We start from the raw sequence: 22,463 nt of genomic DNA on the forward strand, positions 1-22,463 counted from the left end.
TAAGATCGTTTCTTAGAAACGCTTTACATCCGTTTTCTAAATTTGTTATTTAATTACTATTGAAAGAAACTAATAATTTGGATGATTTAAAATTAAAACATCATGCTATTTTCTAAATTAGCTTCATAAAAAGGATATAAATATGATCGTAAGTATAAAACTTATAATTGAAAATACTTTGGCAAATACGATTGATTTATACTTTGGCAAATATGACAATATTATGATATGAAAATTCAATTTAAATTAATTTTTTATAATAATTTTCAGTATTAATATTTTATTCATTATTATACATTCATTAACTTCTTTATTATTATTGAGTCAATGTAAATAATTGACTTTTAATACTGAGCGAGTAAGTGAGTGAATATGTGTGCGAGTGAGTGACTGGATGAGTTGAGGAATAAACTAGCGAATAAGGTAGTGAGTGAGGAAGTGATTGAGTCAGTGACCGTGCGAGTGACCAAGTGAGTGATCGAGTGAGTGACTCATTCACTCACTCATTTTCTCACTGACTTACTCACTTGTCCATCCAGGTTACGGTTGATTGCCCTTAAAATGGATGGATTTTCAACTTGTTTCCGCAACAGGTCGATTGCCCTCAGTCTTATTTCCGTCATTGTAGGTGATGGGGGGGGGGGGGGGGTGTTGCAATTTCTCAGACATATTATTTGAGCAAAAAGGCATTTTTAAAAATTATGTGTGATTTTGTTAAGAAATCGAAAGAGTGATTAAAAATGTGTTGAGATGCGCATGACAGAAAAATTGTTTTACTAGCGTCATCTGCTGTTGATTTAAAACACTCATTTCTGAATTGATGCATGTTTAAAAATTATGTTAATCTCAATTTTTTAAAAAAAATTTACATTATTATTTTGATAAAATTTATTACAATTGAATTTAATCAGAGTGAAATTTGACAAAGTCAAATATCGGTTGAAATAATTTCAGTTTTAATAACTATGTCAAATTTTAGTTACCACCTTTAATCAGTTTCATTTGCACTAGAGCGTCTATAATAATTTAAGTGCCATCTATATCATTGTAGATGATATTTTCCGATTTTTATGTGTATTTGAGAACGATATGTTTAATTTTTATTCTGGAAAAACTGTTTTTTTTAAATATGTGCTGCAATTTACGTTTCACCAATTTCAAGAATGCTGATCCCACTTACAACAAAATGGGATATACTCAAATATCGGTTGGTAAGATTTTCTCTTCCCACTTATCAACGTTAAGCCATGGAAAAAGTGTTTGAGCTCTTTGACTTGAAATGACGCTTTCTGATTTTTATGCGTATGAATTTAAGAGAGTGACATGGTTTTTTTTGGTGGTTTCCTATCGTTTCTTTTATCCGAAAAATTAATTTCTCAAAAATTTACAGAATACCTGATTATTTTGATAAGTCACGTCCACTTATGGAATAATCGGATACAGTGAGATATCGGTTAATATGATGTCTCTTCTGCCTTCATGAGCCTGAACTATTGAAATAACGTTTAAAAACTTGATGTCCATTGCAATGCATTTCGTATTGTTTATTTATTATGGTTTGAGTGAGGAAATATATAAATGCACTTATAATTCGAATACTTTGTGCTAATAATTTGAATACTTTCCACTAATAATTTGAATACTTTCCACTAATAATTTGAATACTTTCCACTAATAATTTGAATACTTTCCACTAATAATTTGAATACTTTCCACTAATAATTTGAATACTTTCCACTATTTATTTGAATACTTTCCACTATTTATTTGAACACTTTGCGCTAATAATTCAAATACTTTGCACTAACTATTTGATAAAAGTAATCATGGTTCATTAATGATTAACTGATCGCATATTATCACTAGAACCCGGAAGTTGAGGTAAAATGCCGTGAATGCTTTTTTTGCCTAATTTTGAGCTTCTTTTGTAAAAATTAATTTTATTGTCATAAATGCTTATTTCGACAGTATTTATGTTTATTTGCGAATTTTAGTGACCATATTCAGAACACTGATATTTTTAATATTTAGAACTTCAAAAACATTTCATTTTTTTAGAATCTTCAACTTCTTTTATTCTTATCAGAAAGGACCCCCCAACCCCATAAATATGCATAAGTGCCCGAGAGATAGGAAAATTGGTGTTGGGCATAGAAGTGACAAAGATTTTCATCTCTGCAGAGTACAGTGGTTTTCAGATACCATCCACATACCATCGACTTTGCATCAAGATTGTAAAAGTTCTAGTTAAAACAAACAGAATTACAATTTTAATTAAAGTTATTCACTTTCAGCATTGAAGGTCGGTTGGTGTTAGACATGGATATTCTGGTTTAAAACGAATTCAATCCATACGTAAGAAAAACTGAAAATAAATTAGAAGCTTATTTTACATAACATGTTTTGCTAAGACAACATAGGCAATTGACCGGTGACTGAGTTGTCCCACTGTCCATCAGTTGAAGTTACGGCTCCAACAGGATGCGTTAAGAGCTGGCAGAATTCTAGTCGTGGGGGGGCCTATGCTATTTTGATTTTATTTTTCTCTCTCGGAACTCTTTTGTGTTTGCTCTTTAAGATGTATACTATTGGACTACTAGTCGGAGGGGTTCAGGGGGATCTTCTCCCCCCCCCCCAACTGCGAACGTGGCGAGACGGGGGTGCGGAGGCAACCGCGACGGTAGGGAGCGGCCACAGCTCTTGATTATCTATACATTGATTCACATAAGAGCCCACCGTCCCCGAGTGAGCAGCAAGCCGTCATGACAAAATAAAAGCGACATCGTCAACCAATTAACAATTAATTAAAGATTCACGCAAAAACTCCGTTGGATTTAGTTTTCCACTGTACAACGGATTCTTATTGGAAAGTATCCGTTTTATGTATAGTATCAGTTTTACAGTGGGAAGTAATTAATACAGGTGATAATATTTTTTCTTGTATGCATATAATCATTTTCATGTTGAATAAATTTAATTATAGTGAATTAGTTTTTTTTTTTCGTGCAATATATTTGTTATGAGGGCAAATTGTTTTATCAAAGTTGGATATGGTCCAAACTCAAGTGGAGTTAATTCCATTCTTTCTGAACGTAGGAACCAGGGTTAAACGAATCTGCACATTAAATGGTCTGACATGTCCACGCCATGTAGAAATTTTGAACCGGACATAAATTTTTTTACACACCTATACGTTCGCTTCGTACGATACATAAATTTCCCATTTTCTGTATGTTCCTAAAATTTAACGTTGATATTTTCGGGATGACGAGAACCACTAATTTGTTTGGATGATATATTTGGAGGATGTATTTGGATGATTTCAGTGCGCGGTAGCCCAGGTCGGTAAGATACCAACACAAAGTACCAAAGGATGTTTAGAGGTGTCGCGAGTTTGATACGCGATTCGTCCTTGTCAGAAACTTTCCTGACACAGAAGCGCTACAGAAAAACAGCGACAACATGACCATACAGAGAAAGATTGCTACCGCAAGGAGTTTCCACCCCGAAGGGTTAGCGCACAAACCTCTCGGCGGGTATATAAAAGCCCGAATATCGATACGCTGCAGTTTGGAATCGGCAATAAATTTTAGGTCCGGACTCTAATTAGATCTTTCGTGTAGAAAATGACCGTGGTGCTACAAAAATGATCAAATAATGTTTGAAAAAGACTTTCTTCCGCTCTTCTTTTTTTGCTTCATTTGATATTATTTGTCGCCAATCAATGCATACCGTCGTTTTGCGATAATTAAAACATAGAATGAATTGTTTTTCTCGTGCTTTACTGGAAACGAAAACATAAACCCATAGAAATGAAGATTAATGCAAACGCAGTTTTTTATGGTGTAAGTCAGGGCGGTCTTCAATCTTTTAGACGTAGCGGGTCAAATTAGAACATTCCGTGAAATCCGCGGGCCACCAATTCATACCGTGTTATTCTCCGTTATTAAAAAGAAAGGATTCCCCAAATTATTCAACACTTTTATTTACTCTGAAATTATTTCTTTCATTAAATTTGAGTTTTTGTTTATTTTTGAAAGAAATTCTTTCACTGATTCCGATCTTTTTCGTTAATTATTTCTTATTAATTCTGAAATTCGTTCCGATAATTCTGAAACAATTTTTTCATCAATTCTGAAATTACTTTTTCATTTATTATGAAATAATTTATTTCACAAATTCTTAATTTTTTTATGAACTATTGCTCTTAATAATTATGAGAAATTGCTCTCAATAATTTTGAAATTATTTCTATCAATTTTGTTCTTGCATTATTTCCATCAGTTCTGCAATTATTTCTATCAGTAGTTCTGCAATTATTTCTATCAGTAGTTCTGCAATTATTTCTATCAGTAGTTCTGCAATTATTTCTATCAGTAGTTCTGCAATTATTTCTATCAGTAATCAATAGTTCTGCAATTATTTCTATGAGTAGTTCTTTAATTATTTCTCTCAGTAATTCTGTAGATAATTATGCACAGCATTACAATTGAATCTGGAAAGTATCTCACATTTCTAAATACAGCAGTACAGATTTCAATGGCCAGGGCTTTCTTTTAACGATTTTTTTTTTGTAATTTAATCGTTTTTCTATCTTAAATAGCTATTTTCTCAGAATTGTCGACGGGCCACGGCAAAAAGTTCTGAGGGCCACATCTGGCCCACCGGTTCTCCGTTGAAGCTCCGGGGAGGGGGGGGGTGAATACAAACGACCTGTTTTTTTTTTAGTTAGGGTGAGGGCAATCGAATCCATTCTTTAGCGATGTCACTTTGTCTATAAATTGTTGGTCGGTGAATATTGGCATATCGACACACAATCATGCGGAAGCAATATTTTTGCAGATGATTGCAGCGCGTAAAAAGTGGGTGTTACTAAATCTTTAGCATTAGATCAGATTCAAAGCTGAATAATCTTAATGTGGTCGAGTGAACAAATGTGGGTGTAATAGTGACTGACCATATTTCGAGTAATTTAACGAACAGTTAAGCGAAATAATGGAAGTTCATCATAATATGGCTGTTTAGGAAGGTAATAAAAAAATCATTTTCTCCATAATTGTATATACTAAATAGTCTTGAGGTCGAAAAGCGCATCGTTTATCGTCTAAAAAACGACTGAGAAATCGATTCTTCAAAAAAAAAGTCCACTTATGTGAATATCATCAAGCTTATATGAATAGTTTTTGATAATCTTTGAGTCATTTTGAGTTCCACTGAAGTTTTCCCGTACCTTAATGATTTCCCGCTAATGGAGAAATAAACTTTCACATTAAATATAAGATAATTTTCCCGTAAATGAAAGTTTTCTGTCAGTAAAAAAGGCTTTGAATACAAGAAAAACCACCAGTTATGGAAATCGTACGATTCATCGTAAGTTGTAATTTCTAAGGTTTAAAGATTGTTATGTAATTGCAAAGAAAACTTGAGAAATGTTTTCATGGAATAATATCATGAAAGAAATTACTTATTTTTCATGCGATGGTGTTTTTTTTTTACTGAAAATTTACAAAAAAGCATCATGAAGAATAAATTATACCGATCATCTTGATGGCTTTTGTAATGTTTAAACGAAATGGGCACTTTTTCATGAAGTTGTAATTTTTTTTGTATATAAGGGAAGCTTTTTTCATGGAATGACATTATGAAAGAATAGGATGCTGTCTTTTAAATTTTTTTCCCATGGAAAAACTCGCAGAAAGTATCATGAACAATAAATTATACTGATTATCTTGATGACTTTTGCAAATCTAAAATATAATGAGTGCTTTTTCCATGAAGTTGTAATTTGTTATTGCGTACAAGAAAAACTTGAATTTTTTTTCATGAAACGACATCATGAGATAATATTCTGTCTTTTTCATAAAGCTAATTTTTCCATTGAAATACTCATAAAAAGTATCATGAAAAATATATTTTGCTTCCAAGAGTGAAACATCTTAGTGAATTTCTTTGTTTGGTTTATATAATATACGGGCAAAACTGGGTATGAAGTTATATTTTGCAAAAGTTGAAACAAAGATTATTTATGGAAAAAAAAATTCATGGAAAAAGTAACAAAAAATATTTTCATGAACGAAAATAGCAATAGAAAATGAAAAAAATTCCAATAAAAAATCATGAAAAATTTAAAAAGAATTTTGGTAAAAATTATGAAAGGGAAACGGTGATAACAATCATGAAAAACAGAAATAGGTTGATAAAATTCATGAAAAAAATCACATGAAATGTAAAAAGTCAAGAATTTCACTTTCCACATTGAAGAAAATGTATAACTAAAATCCCGTAGAAAATAACTAATGAAAATTAAATTTCATTAATTTCTAAAGATTTCATGAAAGTGATTTTTCGTGTAAATATTTTCTTTATCAAATTCAGCTTTAACTTTGGCCCAAGGCAAATTTGATATTAAGGAGCCTAAACAACTAAGGTCAAAGTTAATGGGTGGATAAACTCCATCAAAAGTGAGGACAATGGAAAAATGTCCCACATGTCCACGTAGAAACCAGGCCCTGAGTATACGCATAAAACAGGTTCAAGAATAGGCCAAAATTCTAAAAAAAAAAAAAAAGTAACCACGTTTACAAAATTGAAATTCTCCACCGAAAACAATGGACACTCGGATCAATGGTTTAAATATCCGTCGATATAAATAATTACAAGTACCCGACTGACATGAATGTTGACAATGTGGACATTGATCAAGTCCGAATAATCTCTCCGACATGCTAATTGAACATAAATACCTTTAAAAAAAAACCACAAACGTCAAAAAGTACGGGGAAAATAAAAACAAAAAGTATCGAGCCGCTAGTGTATAGAGTAGGCCGGTCCCGCAGCCACACCGTGACCTAGGCATTATAAGCCTAAAAGTCTGGAATAAATACCCCGAGGAAGGAAACGGTGTGGATATAGAAAGAATCTTACTTCCTGATTTGACAGGCGATCCTTTAGCCACCGCCAGAGATAGTTAATACAGATATGCGAATTTTTATGGGGTTTTTTTTTTTTTTCGTGGTGGTGGCGGAACCAGAAGTATGAGAGGCCTAATAATATTGGCCATCGGGTCAACAAAGAATAAAAAAAGTACACAACAAACAAAATATAGACAGTGAGAGTGGTTTTACGGGACTTCGTGGTCGTCATCTCACACCGGGTTCTATTCTAGTTATGGCATAGGTAGGTATCGTCACAAATACGTGCTCGTCCTACGTAAAATCAGGACACGGTGAAAGTTACACAGTGAAGAGATATATAAGATTTCTCTTCTCTCTCTCTCCTCTCTCAACCCTTTTTTTGTTTATTTCTCGTGTTTTTTGTGTGTATTTCCTGTCCTCAAACCGGTCAGGTTTTTCGTTACAGGAAAAAAAAAAAAAGAAATTGTATCAAAGAAACAATTGCATAGAGAGAGAGAGAGAGAGGGTGAGTGATGATTCTTTTTTTGGTACCAATAACCGTGGGGGGATATATGTATGCGCGCCTTAGAAATACCCAATTGGGGCATATTTCTTTCTTGCAAACCGATATTAGCATGGGCAGTGATGGAACTATTTAAGGACAGGTTGTCCAGTTGTCCCTCTCATTCAAAGCCTTTTTCCCCTTAGATAAACAAATACCTGACTCCCTATCCCTGTAGTCTGAAGTGTTTTTCAAGGAAAGGTCTATCTATCATACGGGATAGGAACTGATTATACAAATACACTCTTCACGTGAATATTTTTGTCTATTCACCGTAAAAAATCAAGTAAGTGATTTTTTTTTTTAAATTTTAAAATTTTTTTGAATTTTTAAATTTTAATTTAGATTGAGAGATATTTTAGTAACTAACTTGGAAATGAATGGATTTTTCGTCACTTATTTCAATCAATCATCTGCTAGCTCTATGGATACAGGACATAGTGGGGTGACGTTCAAAGTTAGATAGAAATTGTTAGCTATGGTGCTAAACTAAAGTTAGTGATTTTCGGTCTCGCCAAAATTTGCATATAAGTTATAGATATGTAAACAAGAACATCGGTATTTAACATCGCAACGTCTCTGACAAAGGTTAGCGACGTCTCTAGGAGCCCTGACGCACACTTTGAGAAACACTGGGATAGGGTATTGAGTAATTTTTATTTGTTCAATATTAGATTTCAATAATTAGCTATGATGCAAATTTAAAACTGGTGATGATCATAGGTCTCATTGCCCTCACAAGGGTGCGGCTGACAGGGCTCCAGTCCCGGCACCTGGGACAATTCTTATCATTTTTTATCGCTTTACACCAGTGTCCCAAAATTTTTGTTCTATCATCCCCTTCTTCAAAAATTTGGTCTTCTCATCGCCCTCCAACTCAAGATAACCCATAGATATGTCTCCAAAGCTATACCCTATACTAAATCCAAAGCTATACCCTATACCAAATCAAAAACTATACCCTACACTAAATCCAAAGCTATACCCTATACTAAATCCAAAGCTATACCCTATACCAAATCAAAAACTATACCCTACACTAAATCCAAAGCTATACCCTACACTAAATCCAAAGCTATACCCTATACTAAATCCAAAGCTTCTACCGCCCCCTTGAACCCTTCCATCACCCTCTATGGGATGATATTGCCCACTTTGGGAAACGCTGCTTTACACCATAAACTCACTATAGAAGAGGTCTGTGAAAAATCTGCCCTGGGGAACTGCCAGATGTTGGGGCCCATGTTTTTTGTCTACCTTGGGTGCTAAAATCTGTATTTCGCTTAGAGCAGCGGTTTTAAGATTTCTTCCTTCCTGCACCCCCTTGGATAATGCGTTTTTTATGTTAGAAAATTTAGTTTTTTCTGTATTTAATTGCATTAATTATTCATTAATTAATTTCTATGAATTATTTTACTTACTATTTATAATGTCCTTTTCGGCTATGACTAATATTTAGTTTTGGATTTATTATTATTTTAAATTAATTTAAAAACGAAACTAAAAAAAAAAAAGAATATTTTTTAACATTTTTTGAGATTTGGAAAAAAGATTCATAGAATAGTTCTTCACGTATTGATTCCAGCCGTAAGAACTATTTTTTTGACATTTGGCTAATTTTTTTTTTTTTTTTTTTGACGTTTTCCTGAGTCAGGTTCACGACAGTGTCAAATATGAGCATAACATGCTAATAACATGAGATACCATTGTCATTGCTTAAATGAAAGACTTTTAAGAAGGCGAGATATCTCGTCAATGCCAGTAAGAGTAGGCTACTGTTGGCTACTACTTGTACTAGGCTTTCCCCAACATAGGCTTTTCAGACCCAGTTAAGCTGGGTTTGTCTGGTCTTGAAAGCCACGCAAAAGAACATTTCACTCGATAACCTAAAGCTACTTATAGATGTAAGATCTAATTCCATCAACGGAATGGTATACTTCCTTCAGACGATCGGAATCGACTCTAAATTATTTATTTCAGTTATTAGTTCTAGTGTGTACAAAACAGCCATGATGCGACGGAAATGATCAATGACTCAGTTACTTCTGGCTGATGAAGTCTCCCTCTCTCTCATGATTGACGGAACAGTATTTTTTTTTTAAATAACAATTAACAGTTTTATTAAGGACTAGCTATAATACCCGGGGCTGCCCGGGTTTCATTCAATGAGGCCTTTTAGATCACGTGATATCTCCATCTTTCTTTGAGGGACATACAAACCGTGTCCACGTTAACCAATATATGGCGACTTCCTGCGCGACTCATGAAATAAACAAATCTAGATTTAAGCAAACGTAGAAATGAATATATATTTTTTCCTTTTTTAAGGGGCGTTAGGTATTTTGATCCCCCCCCCCCTGAACTTCAAGTTATCCATGTCTGCCTGTTTCTGCTTCAAAAATTGCTCAATTAAAGGCTGTGGAATTTTTTCGATGTACTTTTTATTTTATGTACTTTAATTTTAAAACATCGTAAACTATATGAATTTATGCAGTTGAATATTAAAAGACAATAAGGAGACATTAATTTTCATGCTTGAGAAAATATAAATACAAAAAGTTGACATCAAAGTTATTGTATGGATATTCAACTCAAAAGTAGGTCCGACTAATTACTTCATATTCAATTTTTTTTTGCTTCGTATCTCTAAGCGAACTCTATGTTTCAAAAATCGGTAATTCTATACAATTTTTAAAATTATTGATGTGACAGAAAACCACACTCTAAATTTCCGCATTTCTACACTAAAATCGGCAATTTTAACACTGATTTCTATGGGGATCATCCTTTGCCTGACCCTCAAAGTGATGTTGATGATGATTCTGACGACTATTGAAAAAGTGGCAAACCATTATAAAGACATAAATTATTTAAATATATATATATATACTGGCGGCATTGAAGAAGTGACAAATCATTGTAATTGGAATATGCACGTCTGAAACGCATTGCCACGGTAACCGAAGTAAACGTTCTGAAAGTGATTGTTGAGGCCCAAAAACCATTGTTGCCCGACAGTTTTTTGCCGATTTGGGGCATTTGCCCTGCTCTGACGAAATTTTAAAGTATCCTATCGTTCAAGTCGGGTCCCCTTTGGTATATATGCAAAATTTGGTGACGATCGATCTAAAATTGTAGATTTGTATAGAGAACATACACACAGACACACACAGATAGAAAATCAATTTTATATATATATATAGATAGGATATCTCTGGAAATTCTTGATGCGAGCGGTGGTGATCGTCTCATTCACCTTGAAAAATAAATTTAAAAAAAGCCCGTTATATCACAGTGCCATCAAACACATTTTAATTTTGTAAAAATCCATAAAAGTTTTGAATATTTCTCTCATAAAACAAACGATTAATAAATTCAAATCAGCGTGTCTGTAATAAAATAATCATTTAACCAATATCAGATAATTGATTGCATTACTCCCAGTGTGATTTAACCCTTTGGTAACCTGTTCGAAACCGAAAAAACCAGGACGCTTTGTCAAGCATTCAATGATTTTTTCCCTGTAGATAGAACCCTAAATGCCTAACATAATCAGGTGAAATACCACTTTTCATCCTTAGTAGAAGTAAATTAGAAACCATTAGTCAGAGAAGTTGGCGAAGTTTAGCTTTAATTAGAGTTAGAAGTTTAGTGTTAATTAGAGAGCGTTTAGTAGAAGTTAGGATTAGAGAGAGAGAGAGAGAGTTCGCGTAAGGCAAATAGAATTTTGTCAGATAATTTTTTTTCTCCCGTCCTTAATTAAGAACTAAAAAAAGGCTCAAGGACGTTTCTTTCGAACTGAACAAGAAACGGTCTTTATCGCCGATGGGCACTTTCAGATTTGTAAGTGTTTATGTTGTTTGTATCGTTTCTACATAGATGATATGGTAAAACACTCCTCTTAACGATCACCCCCCCCCCTCCCTCAGATGCTATCATCCCTGTTTCACGGCCAAATAAAAATTTCCCGGCAAAAAAGCCTATTTAAATAATGTATTTCGAACCCCTGTTTAACGGTCATCCTAAGATACGGTCACGGACACAAGTTTTATCCTTCGTTCCATTGGTCTAGCATTCCTGTATGGATACCAATAACTGCAACTTTGGTCTCACTCGATGAAAGAAGTTTTAATATTTGATCAGCTTTTTTTACACTGCATTTGTTTCTACGTTTGAATTAAATTTTGGTTTGGGGTTAATTTTTGGCAACTCCGGTGCGTTTAGAATCGGAAATCACGTGTTCCTGGTTGTGTTCGTTCGTATATTTTACTTCATTCCAAGCTGTTTAATATGGAGAGCTGTAGTATGAAAATTCGTCGCTCTCTATCACTGAGAGAAAAATTGATGTCTCGAATACAGTGGAAAACGTAAACTTGGAGTTCATGCTCTTGCAAATAAATTCATGCATTGCTCAAATACATTTTCCTGTAAACGCAATGACGGAAAGTCATTGCATCGACTCTTTCCAATTAAAATAAATTTTGAAAGAGTTCAAATACTCAGCAAAACTCGGCAAACATCAACTGATTAGTTTTTCCGGAAGATGTAAATTCCGAACGTAAACTTTGTATGATATTTATGTTGTAATTATACGTATCTATGAGATAATTGTGCATTCTCATAACATTAAACGCATCTCGTATTGTCAGAATTTCATTCATATTTAATTTAAGAACCATTTCAGTTATTATTTATACTATACAATTCAAACAGGAACCTCCCTCTGATACGGTCACTCCTCTTTTACGGACATTTTTTTTTATCCCACGAGTGTCAGAAAGAGAGGGGTTTCACTACTATTACTACGAAGGTATAAACATTTCCGAAACGATAGATCAGGTTTGGGACGACGCGGCAATCGATAACGGTAAACGGAGTTATAACAAAAAAAACCCATACATGCAAATTTCGACGCAAGGGTTAGTTTACTTCAGTAGTTGCTGGTATTCGAACGTGTCTTTATATGTGTGTGTTTATTCCCCTTCATGTTAGTGTTCAAAAAATTACTTATACACTTACTGAATGACTAAATTCCGGCGGAACTCACGGAAAAACGCCCGCTACACACATGCATCCGCTGCGCAATACATTATGTTAAAACAAGAAAAAAATTATTTGCATACAGTAGTATTCATATACGTATAAAGAACCTCAATGGAGTATCAGTTGGTATTCTCCGATACCAACTCGGTCTTCAATATGATATTTACATATACTTAGTTGGTTCAACCAAAGCTTCCTAGATAGAGACTAGTCTCTAGTAGGTTTGGGGACTAGCACTGTAGTGCAAGCTAGCCTATCATTTGAAAAAGTCTTTCTACAAAGAGCAGCCAGACCCCTTTCCAACGCGATACTTACATAATATGAAAACTCGGGGATCCACCATTTTCACTTCGAAATATGGAAGCAAATTGTCGGCAGCACCACCAGTACACGAAACGCGCATAACGTTCACGGTAGGATCCAAGCATTCACTCCGAAGACACGTTCCGGCATGTATCGATTCGTTAGGAATTCTCCAGAGGAATGTGTACGAGGTTCATGCACGGTTAAATAGTAGTAATTAATATATCGAAAAAGGCCTCGGTCTACCACTGGGGATACCAAGAATTCTCTCTCTCTTAGGCCGGAATTACCCTATAAAAGTTTTAGAAAAGATCTTTTACAAAACGTGAAAAAAAACAACAACAACCAGTTAGCCGGTCGGTTACATTCGAGCGAATGGTGAGCTTATCGGTTGAATTTTTCCCAAGTTTTATAAATGAATTTTTCACGAGTTTTATAAACGAATTTTTCACGAGTTTTATAAATGAATTTTTCACAAGTTTTATAAATGAACTTTTCACAAGCTTTATGAATGAATTTTTCTAAAACTTTCCTAGTGTAATCCCTGCCTTAGTGTCTTCAATGCGTGGCTCTTTGATTATATGCATTCATTATAATGTTTATTATAGTTTAGCCGCAGCTTTCAATGAAGTTCCTAATGCGGCCCCGCACAATGTCAAAAATTAGAGCGTCTGGCTAGGACACATCCTGGAACACATCCCTCCTCCTCAGCAATATCCTGGGTAAAGATCCCTTCCCCCCCCCCCACCTGAAGTTTCGAAAGCTAGTGATGGGAACTACTTTCACCTTAAAGACATGGAACTGAAAAATCGAAGTAAAATCGGTGCAATGTCGGGCAAATTATTATTAATGATCAATAAAATTATTTAATATGATTTAAAAGTATAGTTTATATACGTACTTTTGTTTTTCGATGAAGCTCTATTTAAAAAAAATATAATTAACACAGTAAAATCAAATCCAAATTGTAGCCATCATTGCACGAAAACACGTAAAAGAACCTCGGGGAATCCTTACTTCGACAATTTAGCATCCATTATCCTTGAAGTCAGAGCTGAACTTAATGTCGTTAACCCTCTATGGGTCACTCCTATAAAAAAAGCATCGGGAATCTGTTTGTTACAAAAACAGATGTAAATGGGTGTTGTTAGCATATTTCTGATTGATACAATACGTCAACGCAGCAGTTTAATTAATAAGAGTGGTTTTTTTTAATTATCTTAAATTAAGGGTGAAATATGCAGTTTTTGCCTATAATTTACTGTTAGCTATAAACAGATGAAATTTTGCTTAGCAAAAGTTGAATAATTGCTCTCTTTCTTGAAATTAATTTCCAATTCCCTCAATTTGATGCGATTTTATACATGTCTGAGCACAATTTTTTTATACAAAAAAAGAGAAGAAAAGAAGGACACTGACAAGAAATCAACTCTTTTTAGAAATAAAAAGTACTGTTCTTATACAGGCTGTCCCAAATTGTCCCGTACAGTGGGTATCTACCCCTGTTGCCATTAGAAACATACTTTCAACTACGAAAAATTTTCAAATGACGTGCGTTTACTCAAAATGCCGGAGATTTCCCAAGCGGTCGCGTACATAAAAAACAGGAAAATTAACTTTTTATGTAGAACCTGTGTGATAAAAGTTCCAAAGAGTGAAATCTAATTCAGACTCTGAGACTCAGGGATTTACAAAATATTGCTTTTTTTAGTGCTATATTAACGGAGATAATTGACTTTGAAGTTTTCAGTATTTATCACCGATGAGCGGGGAAACAAATCTTTAATTATTAGAACCCCCCCCCCCCCGTGTGACTGGAGCCCTCGTTCTGGGACCCATTGGTCAACCCGTTAAGACATCAGTGGTCATTATTGCTTGAAATTTTCATTGAGCTATTGGAAGCTTTGAGGGGGGGGGGGGAGTCAGCGTGTTCCGCGGACAGTTAAAAAAAATTCATGTGGTACAGCTGGTTGCAAAGTCATATAATCCTCTTATCGGCATTGACGATTTATCTCGTGCTCTTTGCCTTTCATTTTAGCAGTGACAAGTCCAGATATTTTGTAAAGCTGATTTCTTCTCAATGAAACACTTCTCTCTATACCCCCTTTCTTTGTACCTGCTGAAAATCGGAAGAAAGTCTACTTAATTAAAAAAGCCCCAAGTCTTAATAGAAAACTCATTCTGAAATTGACCCCCCCCCCCTTTTAAAAATCAAACTGTCCCCCTGTGGAGCGTGGGCCCCACGTTGGGAATCTGCTCTAAATAGACGTGCCACTGCACTCGCGGAAGCTTAAAAAAACACGGGGGTGTAGCAAGATATTTGTTTTTCGAATCTCAGTTGGAAGGTAGTTGAGAACGTGGGAATCCCAGGCAAGCGAGTCGAAAAAATTCAAGCACTTATCTTTCTAAATAAAGGAAAAATATACTAAATAAATTAGTATTAAATCCCAGTTTGCCTTCTCAGCCATTACAGATCGATTATGATGAGGAAGGAAAATGACGGATTCCCCCCCAAAAAAAAAAACAACGCAATTTTTCTCGTTACGGATGGTATTTCCCACCGTGTTTTTTCGGGTCATCCCTTACAGTTCTTTCTTTTCTTTTCTGCAACTGGACCAAAGAAAAGCGAAAGCCTCTTTAATAACACAGGAATGTTCCACTTTCTCTTCATGTGAACACTCGTATTCTTTCTCAGTCAAGTTTTTCCTCTTCAGATGAAAACTGCCCACGGGACAACAACAGTCTCTGTATATTTAGGTCACCCTTCAGAGGGACAAAAATAAATTCGGCACAATTTGGATGATGGAGGGGGAGGATGATTTCATGTTTCTGTTTAATGACGGAGTTTGTTTATTTTTACCTTTTAATAGAATGGCATTTTCTTTTCTTCTTTCGTGTTTTTCCGATATAAAGTCGGGGGTAAAATTTCACTTTCTATTTGACGTTTTCCTTGATGAGCCATCAGTATCTGCCACTTATTCATTCAATTCTTGATAAGTATATCGAGTCTGGTGTTAGCCCTTGAGGGTTTTCTTGATCGAACCAAAGCAATTGGGGAACACCCCCCCCCCCTTCCCAGCGCCTCTTCCTCATTAGTTCTAGCACTTGGATAATATGAATTTAGGAGCTCCTTGTGTTATTTCAGGCGCAGAGGCGTAAGCGGAGATGGGGGGTGCATGTGAGCATAAAATACAAAAGGATGCCAATTTTTGGGCCCTGGGCACGTGCCCCGTTTGCCCATGCGAGAAACAGGTGCTGATCCCTTACTACCTTATGCCATGGAATAGCGTATCTCAATCTTTTTCGCTCTTGTGAATCACCCCTGAAGCAATCTTCACGTTTCCTCTAAAGCAGTGTTTCCCAATGTGGGCAATATCGCCCCCTGGTGGGCGATGGAATGGTCCAAGGGGGGCGATAGAACCTACTGATTTAACATAGGATCCTATGGGTTTACTTGAGTTGGGCGGCGATGAGAGGGAAAAATTTCTGATGAAGGGGGCGATGGAATAAAAAGTTTAGGAGACTTCTCTAAAGGAATCCTTGAAATTATATCCGCGTTCTAAGAAATCCTTGAAGAAGCCCTTCGAAACTATTTCAGTGATCTGAAGAATCAGTGAAACAATAACTTCCACATTTTAGGTGGCCTTCATTTCAGGGAACCCTTGAAACTATTTCAGGTTGATATCCTATCGGATATCATTTCCTCCTGTGTTCTAAGGAGCCCTTGAAACAACACAACATACATATTTTAGGGAACCCATGAAACCATTTCAGGGTCCTGGGACGAAGTAAACAACATCCATATTTTATTGGAACTATTGAAATTATTTCAGGGTTTCTTGAAATGGTATGTATATTTCTAGGGAGCCTTTGTGTAATAATATCAATGTTTTATGGAGTTCCTTGAAGAGCTGTTCACGTCTAAAGGGGACCTTTGAAGTTATACATAAATGTTCTAGGAATCGTCAATCTACTTCAATCTGTTCAAGTTGCCAATCCGTGAGTGTGCATATCTCCCTTATAAAAGCTCACAATTTTATGTCACTTGAAACCATTTACAGTCAGATCCCGCTTAATCGGATAATGTATGCCCCGCTTAAACGGATAATCTTACGGCACCAAAATTTTTCTCATGGAATCAGTGTTGAAGTTCCCCCTATTTTGATAATTTTCCCCCGAAGCAATCTTCACGTTTCCTCTAAAGCAGCGGTTCTCAACCTTTTTTGACTCGCGGAGCCCTTTCAGGCCTATAATTTCTATGGCGGAGCCTCTAGGCCTATTTTTTATTTATTCATCGAAATTAGTGATTTATTTTTATTATTTAAAAATATTTCTAATTATTTTTTTCAATTTCCCTTTTTTTTTGTTTTCCTCGAACTGTCGCGGAGCCCCTAGAGAGTGCACACGGAACCCCAAGGGCTTCGCGGAGCACCAGTTGAGAACCGCTGCTCTAAAGGAATCCTTGAAATGATATCCGCGTGCTAAGGAGCCCTTGAAGGAGACACGAAACTATTTCAGTGTGTTCTGAAGAGTCCTTGCAGCAACAACATTCATATTTTAGGGAGCCCTCGAAACTATTTCAGGGCTCTGAAGTATCCTTGAAATGATAACCGCGTTCTCAGGAACCTTCGAAACAACATCCACTTATTTTAACAAAATTTCAAGGTTCCGATGAATTTTGGAAATGATATCACCGCGTTATAAGGAGCCCTTGAAACAACGCTCATATTTTAGATACTATTCGGATCGATTTCAGGTTGATATCATATCGGATATCACTTTTCTAAGGAGCCCTTGAAACAACGCAACATCCATAATTTAGAGAAGCTTTATCGAATCGAACATACGCTTCACACGTCAACTGTTAACACACATCAACTACAATCAATGTTTTTATTGAATGAAATATTTGTAACTAATGGAAATATGTTACCAAGTTTAAATAAATACATTTGAGGGAATGGGCACTGGCCCAACACCCAAGGCCGTCTTAAGAGCATCATGGGCCCCCGGGCCAAATGATATTTCTGAGGCCCTACCAGGCAAATTTTCGAAAATCTCAACCAGATCCCATTTTTGTGAGGCTCCCGGGCCGCGCGCTCGGGTAGGCCCATGCCTTAAGACGGCACTGCTAACACCCGCATAGATAAGATCGTATCTATAGGGAGTGTTGACTTCATTATACTTACATTTAATTATTTTATTTTTGTTCTCTGTTGAGCCAATAGAGAGCACTAACTTTCCTAATGAAAAGTAAAAATCTCATAGGTATTGTGATGATTGTAAATATAATTTTCGTTTCATTTTTCATGTCTGATTTATTCGAGAAGCTTTACTAATATTGGTCCTTCATCAGTTTTCAAAAAAAAGTCTGCACCATAGATTTCCAACTGGTGTTCCGCAAAACCCTAGGGTTCCGTGAGCACTTTTTTGGGGTTCTGCGGAATCAAACGTTTTATTTTGTGGAATCAGTCTCCGTGACGTTTGATTTACGTTCTGATTTTTGACGGAATTTCAAAAATATCAGATCCCGGAGCGCTTTCACAGAAAAGAAATTTTCTAGTTATTGGTTTACTCGTATATAAAGATGTTCTTTATTGGAAATTCTGAGAATGAAGTATTTAAATTAGGAGGTGGAGCCCCAGCATATCATTTTAAGTGAGATCCCTTTCCCCATCATTATGTCGGGACGGACTTGAGAATACCACTTCAATTAAAGAAATATCCAAAATTAGTTTGGGCTCTGTTGGACAGCTTTATAACCATCAAGGGTTCCGTGGAACGATTTCATAATCATCAGGGGTTCCGCGGAACTGCTTCATAGTCATTAAAGGTTCCGCGAGAGCTTACACGTTGGAAACCCCTGGTATATACTAATGTTTTAAAATGGGAATTGAATTGATCCCCGTATAATCGGATACCCCCCCCCCCCTCTTAATCAGATGTTGTGTGCTGGAATCGTTGATATCCGATTAAGCGGGGTCGACTGTACTACATTTTTTCTACAACAAGTATAGTGTGCAGGATTTTGTCAATGGAGGGGGGGGGGGGGATGAATCCCAAAAAACCACCCTGTGCCCATGTTTTAGACTGAATCGAGTTTTCGGTGCATTTTTCGAAACTGAATTTGTATTCAGAAATTACAAAATTTGCCGAGACTGTGTAATCGAATACATCTCTTAATAAATATCGTATTGTTTCAGATACTCACCATGAGCAACGGCAGGTTAACGATAGCTTTAGCGTTCACAGCCTTACTCATCGGGTCATCGATACTGCCAAGGGCGGAAGCTGGTAGTTCCCTAAGACTGAAGAAGCTCTTCGTCGGATACATCATAGCCAAAGCCATCAAGCCTAGGTTCGTACCTGTCCCGCTGCCGCTTCCGTTCCCAATCAAGATCGGCAAGGACAAGCATGTTTCATACCCGTAAGTATTATTCAATTCGTATAACGGAAAACCATTTCTCTTTACGATTAATTAATCAGTAAGAAGTCGAATGAGAGAGAGAGAGAAAGTACTGTGTACTCTTCAAGAAGCTCTCTCCCGGGTATTGTCCGGTTTAACAGCCTCGTGTAAACGGGCCTTTAAACTTAATTGAGCACAGTAAAAAAAATCTGAAAAGCTTCTTCGCGGGCAGAGTAAAAACTGCGCACCACCTTCTGTCGAGGGTGTGTGGTATTAAAATTTAATTAATATTCTAAGGGGCGTATAAAAGCTGAATTACTTCTTCGAGGGCAGAGTAAAAACTGAGTAACTTCTGCGAGGGTAATATTAAAGTTTAATTAATTCTCTGAGGGGCGTATGAAATTTTAATTACTTCTTCAAGGCAAAGTAAAAGGGAGTAAAAACTGAGTATCTTCTTCGAGCGTCGTATTAATTATTAATTGAGGGTCGTATAAAATCTGAATGAATTCTTCGAAGATAGTATAAAGCTGAGTATATCTTCTGAGAGAGTGGTATAATAACTGAAATACTTCTTCCGGGGGGCAGCATACATAGATACCGAAAATCTTTTCGGAGAGTCTTATAAAAGCTGAATAGCTTCTTCTTCAAGGGCAGCAAGAAAATGCAGTCTACGCAGTCAGTCAGTCAGTCAGTCGAGGGCAGCATAAAAAAATTAACATGTATTATTTTATCTAGGATAGTATAAAGCTGAATTAATTCTTTGGGGCAGCATAAGGACTAAGTATCTTCTGGAAGGGTCGTATAAAAGCCAATTTAATTCTGGGTCGTGTAAAAGCCAATTTAATTCTGGGTCGTATAAAAGCCAATTTAATTCTGGGTCGTATAAAAGCCAATTTAATTCTGGGTCGTCTAAAAGCCAATTTAATTCTGGGTCGTGTAAAAGCCAATTTAATTCTGGGTCGTGTAAAAGCCAATTTAATTCTGGGTCGTATAAAAGCCAATTTAATTCTGGGTCGTATAAAAGCCAATTTAATTCTGGGTCGTATAAAAGCCAATTTAATTCTGGGTCGTCTAAAAGCCAATTTAATTCTGGGTCGTATAAAAGCCAATTTAATTCTGGGTCGTGTAAAAGCCAATTTAATTCTGGGTCGTATAAAAGCCGGATCGCTTCTTCGAGGCCAGCATAAAAACTGATTACATATTTGAGGGTGGGTCGTATAGGAGCTAGATTACTTCTTTGAGAGCAGAATAAAAACTAGGGTTTCTTCTCCGGGTGGGGTCGTATGAGTTTTATTACTTTTCTGAGGGTCGTTTAAAAGCTGAATTACTTTTCAAGTATCTTATTGGCGCTAAATGGCTTCTTTGAGGGGTCGTAAAAAAACGGAATTAATTCTTCGAGAGCAGCATAAAAACAAATCTTCTAAGAGAGTTGATGAAAGCTGAATTGCTTCTTCGAAGGCAGAGTAAAAGCTGAGTATCTTCTTCGAGCGTTTTATAAAAGCTGGAAATGTCTTTTTTTTTGTTCATTTATAATTATAATTTAAATTTTACTCCGCAGAGTCCACACCCATAGTCAATCTGCTCATGCTCAACTCGTACAAGACCCCTGGGCATCTGCCAGCTCCATACACGGCGGTGGATACGGTGGTGGACTCGGTGGCGGATACGGTGGAGGAGGACTCGGTGGCGGATACGGTGGTGGAGGAATTGGCGGTGGATACGGTGGCGGTGGTGGATATGGTGGCGGTGGAGTCGGAGGTGGATATGGTGGCGGTGGAGTCGGAGGTGGATATGGTGGCGGTGGAGTCGGAGGTGGATATGGTGGCGGTGGAGTCGGAGGTGGATATGGAGGCGGAGATTCTGGTTGGTGGTGAACACAAGACTATCATAAAAAAAAAGTGACTGGTCGATAAAAGAGCACACATCTTTGTTTCAATCTAGTATACAGCAAATGCCATTGTTATCATTCATGTAAATAACTCTGTTTCGTACATATTATTATTATTGTTCTTTTGTCATCATTTGTATAATTAATATTATTTTGATCAATCGGAGATGAATGCGATTGTGTGGATGAATGAGATGAGCGTGCCACATGTAAATATTATAAGTATAAATATATACAGGCATTTAATGTTACATCACAAGCAATAAATCGCACGTTATATACAGTCTAAGCTTATTTAATCTACGATCTCTCAATCACACACACACACATACCATCTTCAGCCGTTGATAACCATTTGGCGGGGGCCATGCGTTGAAGCAAAACCTCCTAGAGAGAGAGAAGACCTCCAGACGCTGCCCGTGACGTCACGCAAGTAGTCCATCCTCACTCAGAATATTCAGAGAAAAAAAAATTCACTGCACGCGCTAGTATCATCGTTGTGCGGAAAAAAAAACGATCGGACAAAGAGTTGGCGATTTCTATGCCTCCCACATCGAATTACCGTGCGGTATTTGTGAGCGAACCCGGGAGATTCTTCGCTGAAATAAGAAGAAATGAAATAGGTTGCTGGGGTTTAAAATGCAGCAAACCTTGCTTGATAGTCTTATCCATAGGCGGAGATAGACTTGGTAGTCTGGGGGGGGGGGGGAAACGATGATGATGATGTCAATTCATATATGCATATATACATGAGATCAGTCAACTTCACCTTTGACGCTGGGGGGGGGGCAATTCCCGCCTCACGCCCCCCCCCCCCCCCCGTATCTCCGCCCATGGTCTTATCGGACAGCTCTCATGACTCCACAGATGAACTTGGCAACCCATGTGGAGGTTTTTTTTTTTCTAGGAGGTGCTGGTTGAAGACCCCTGTTCTGAGCACAACCTTATGGGTAAAAAAAGTCCTTGTGCACCATCTTCTTGTCCTTAACGCAAATACGGTCCTAAAGGCTTTTCAGTAATTGGTTAAGATTTAAAAAAAAATTTCTTACGTGATTTGGTTTTACGAGCTGGTAACTTCGGGCAAAGCACTTCTTAAGAAGAAGAAAAGAGGTGATGTACATGATACTTCAGGAAAGTGTCTTCTCCTTTTAGATCAGGGGTTCTTAACCTTTTGTGTTCTACTCATGGCCCCCACATCCTGGAGAGGGGCCCCCCAGGCTGGAATCTTTTGAGGGCCTCCCCGGTCAGACTTTTCACAGGCCCCTTCTGTAGTTAATTTATAGCGTGAAAAAACAAAAAATGATGAGAACTGTCCCGGGCCCCAGAGCTAGAGCCCTGTCAGCCCCCCCCCCTTTGTGGGGGACATGG

The 22,463-nt window shown here is 36.7% G+C and overlaps 1 protein-coding gene across 2 annotated transcripts; it reads left to right on the forward strand.

Annotated features, from left to right (window-relative positions):
* Window positions 1-7,428: 7,428 nt before the first annotated feature.
* Window positions 7,429-21,378, forward strand: LOC149084393 (uncharacterized). 2 transcript variants are annotated; one of them, XM_089235473.1, is made up of 4 exons: window positions 7,577-7,741; window positions 19,005-19,228; window positions 20,766-20,938; window positions 20,993-21,378. In XM_089235473.1, the coding sequence occupies exons 2-4, from the start codon at window positions 19,014-19,016 to the stop codon at window positions 21,079-21,081; spliced, it is 477 nt and encodes a 158-aa protein (XP_089091599.1). In that variant the 5' UTR covers window positions 7,577-7,741; window positions 19,005-19,013; the 3' UTR covers window positions 21,082-21,378. The 2 variants fall into 2 exon arrangements, with proteins under 2 accessions (XP_089091598.1, XP_089091599.1); XM_089235472.1 differs by having other exon boundaries at window positions 7,429-7,741; window positions 20,766-21,378.
* Window positions 21,379-22,463: the final 1,085 nt, after the last annotated feature.

The sequence above is a fragment of the Pholcus phalangioides genome, unplaced genomic scaffold (assembly GCF_987345545.1).
Source record: "Pholcus phalangioides strain wild (caught in Gottingen) unplaced genomic scaffold, Ppha-v1.0 ptg000008l_1, whole genome shotgun sequence".
Lineage (NCBI taxonomy): Eukaryota > Metazoa > Arthropoda > Arachnida > Araneae > Pholcidae > Pholcus > Pholcus phalangioides.

Bases quoted from the DNA above. Each gene is read 5' to 3' on its own strand.
- LOC149084393 (XM_089235472.1), top strand. From the start codon at position 19,014: ATGAGCAACGGCAGGTTAACGATAGCTTTAGCGTTCACAGCCTTACTC. The intron at 19,229-20,765 runs GTAAGTATTATT...TTTACTCCGCAG, and splicing joins GACAAGCATGTTTCATACCC to AGTCCACACCCATAGTCAAT.